This window comes from Micropterus dolomieu, unplaced genomic scaffold (assembly GCF_021292245.1).
Source record: "Micropterus dolomieu isolate WLL.071019.BEF.003 ecotype Adirondacks unplaced genomic scaffold, ASM2129224v1 contig_13435, whole genome shotgun sequence".
In the NCBI taxonomy this organism is placed as follows: domain Eukaryota; kingdom Metazoa; phylum Chordata; class Actinopteri; order Centrarchiformes; family Centrarchidae; genus Micropterus; species Micropterus dolomieu.
Window position 1 is genome coordinate 2,523 of NW_025742421.1, and position 2,205 is coordinate 4,727.

A 2,205-nucleotide genomic window follows, 5' to 3' on the forward strand; every position below is an offset into this window, starting at 1 on the left:
ACTCTTCTAAAATCCACATATATCCCTGTTAGAATCATTGTTACTTGAGTTTTAGGTTGATTGATTTTACTGTATTCTGCTCATCAGCAGGTATTTGTAGGCTTTTAGCAGATAAACTCCATATCAGTAATGCATGGCTCTTTTTCTGCTGTTGACATCAGATCATAACAAAATGTTCGATTCTCGTTCCAGATTCTATGACAAGTTTGAAGAATCAGATCTAGTCAAGTTCTTTGGGAATCTGTTCTGTGCAGCAGCAGAGAGAGAACAGCAGACAGGAGAGAAGATACTGGAGCTGTTATCACCATACTTGGATGAAGATGATGATGAATATCGTTGTGGTTTCCTGCTGGATCTGTACTCCCACCTGAAGGACTATGAGACTAAAACAGGCTTGAGGGTCCTTCCATCATTACAGTCAGTTTTCCAGTCATCTCCTGCAGTCTGGTCCATAAACCTCTCAGAGAGAAAGACCTCCATCCTCCTGGAAGTGCTGAAACTCCAACCAGAGAAGAAACCAGTGGAGCTGACAGGCTGGTCAGATGAAGAGAGTGAAGTGAGGAGTTTCCTACAGTGTCTGCCTTATATCTCACAGCTCAGGTAAATGAATTGTACTTCACATGACTTCAGTGCAGCCTTTCCCTGAGTTACATGAGTGAACTCACTGGATTGTGTTGGGTGTTTAATTTGTATGTAGCTTATAAACTTGTTGGTATTGAACGCAGTTCTTTTAATGCGAGTAAACACAACCTGCAAGGATTCACCTTAAATCTGGCTTACTACAGCAGCATGAACCCAAAGTAAACATTTTACTGTGGTTAAATTGTAATAAACGGATCAAAATGATGCTGACATAACTTCATCATGATGCTGATTTGCTAAACATATGACTTCATGCTTAGTCAGGTCCGTCAGCGAGATGATAAGCAAACAACTTTTAAAATGCTTGTTCTCTAAATGGCTTTTGGATCGATCAGGGCTATGCTAACTGGTATTGTAGCAAAGTAGAACAACAACTGGAATCAAGTAACAGAAACACATTTTCAGATCTTACCAGGTAGTTCACCTTCCTCGCTTACTTTCTCCAAGTAATCTCCTGTTTTGTCCGGTTTCTATTAAAATATTAACAAGTATCACAGAGCAACTCGATGGCTCGCTGCAGCAGATGAGTGAAGATAAATCCACTTTTTATCCCAAATATTTAAATTAAAAAGTTAATTTAATAAACTAAAAGAAGTCTGAGCTCCTTCTGCGGGTAAATGTCTCCTTTATAGACCTGAATCCAGTGCAACTGCATGTGTTTAACTGTCCAGAAACTCCAACGCTGCTCCCGGCTCTCTCCTTCAGATCTCCCTGTCACTCAGCAGCTGGGCGAGCAGAAGCTTTGTCCCTCAACTCTGCCTGAAACACGGCGATACACGAGAATGTTTCACTCAAATTAACTATGTTTTCAATATTGTACTACAGCCATAGGTGTCGCTAGACCCTTTTCACTGGGGCACGTGCCCCTGTATCCGTGTGCTGTATCCATGTGTTTTTGGACGTGTAGGGCTCCGCGGTCAAGTTAGCAACGATTTGCAACATCTGCAACGTCTGGTCAAGTTAGCAATAACATACATGCAACGTCAGGTTACACATTCAAAATAAAACTATTGGTTAATGTGAAAGGCACTTTGTTAATGATATGAAATGTAGCAAAAAACAAGTCAATGTTGAAAGCTGGTGATTATAACGGTGATGAGAGGATAGACAGGGGCTATCCTTTTGAGCACAAGAAGAGAAAATAACTCAATGACAGTGACTTTCGGGAACAGCAGTCAGGTAAACTTGTGTCCTCTTTTCTGAAAGTCTGATGTGAGCAGGTTCATGTGCAGCTGCAGGGAATCTCTCTGGTCCGACTGTCCTGCTACCCAGCAGGGCAGCTCTGTCTGTGTCTTGGTAGCTTGCCAGACTGAACAATATTAGAGTGAAATACAACTGTTTATTACCTTTGATATATGAGACAGGCAACAACGTTTATGAACTGCAGCATGGAAATGATAACTACATTGTGCGTGAACATGCGCTCATACGTGCGTGCATGAAAAGCGGTGAACGGTGCTACAGTCCACAGCTGGACCTTATTACATTCCAGCAGCACCATTAGTGGGACCAGGCCAGACAGAACACAGCTGTGATGGCACTCCTCACATCGTTTTAAAACGT

The 2,205-nt window shown here is 42.0% G+C and overlaps 1 protein-coding gene across 1 annotated transcript in view; it reads left to right on the forward strand.

Moving 5' to 3' along the window:
• The window catches only part of LOC123966435, a gene marked incomplete at both ends in the record, with an annotated part of 1,204 nt that extends 604 nt beyond the window's left edge, over positions 1 to 600 (forward strand). The window contains one exon of the mRNA XM_046042599.1: positions 193 to 600. Within this exon, the coding sequence (XP_045898555.1) occupies positions 193 to 600 (408 nt within the window). The remainder of the gene's footprint in view (positions 1 to 192) is intronic.
• Between the last annotated feature and the right edge of the window lie 1,605 nt (positions 601 to 2,205).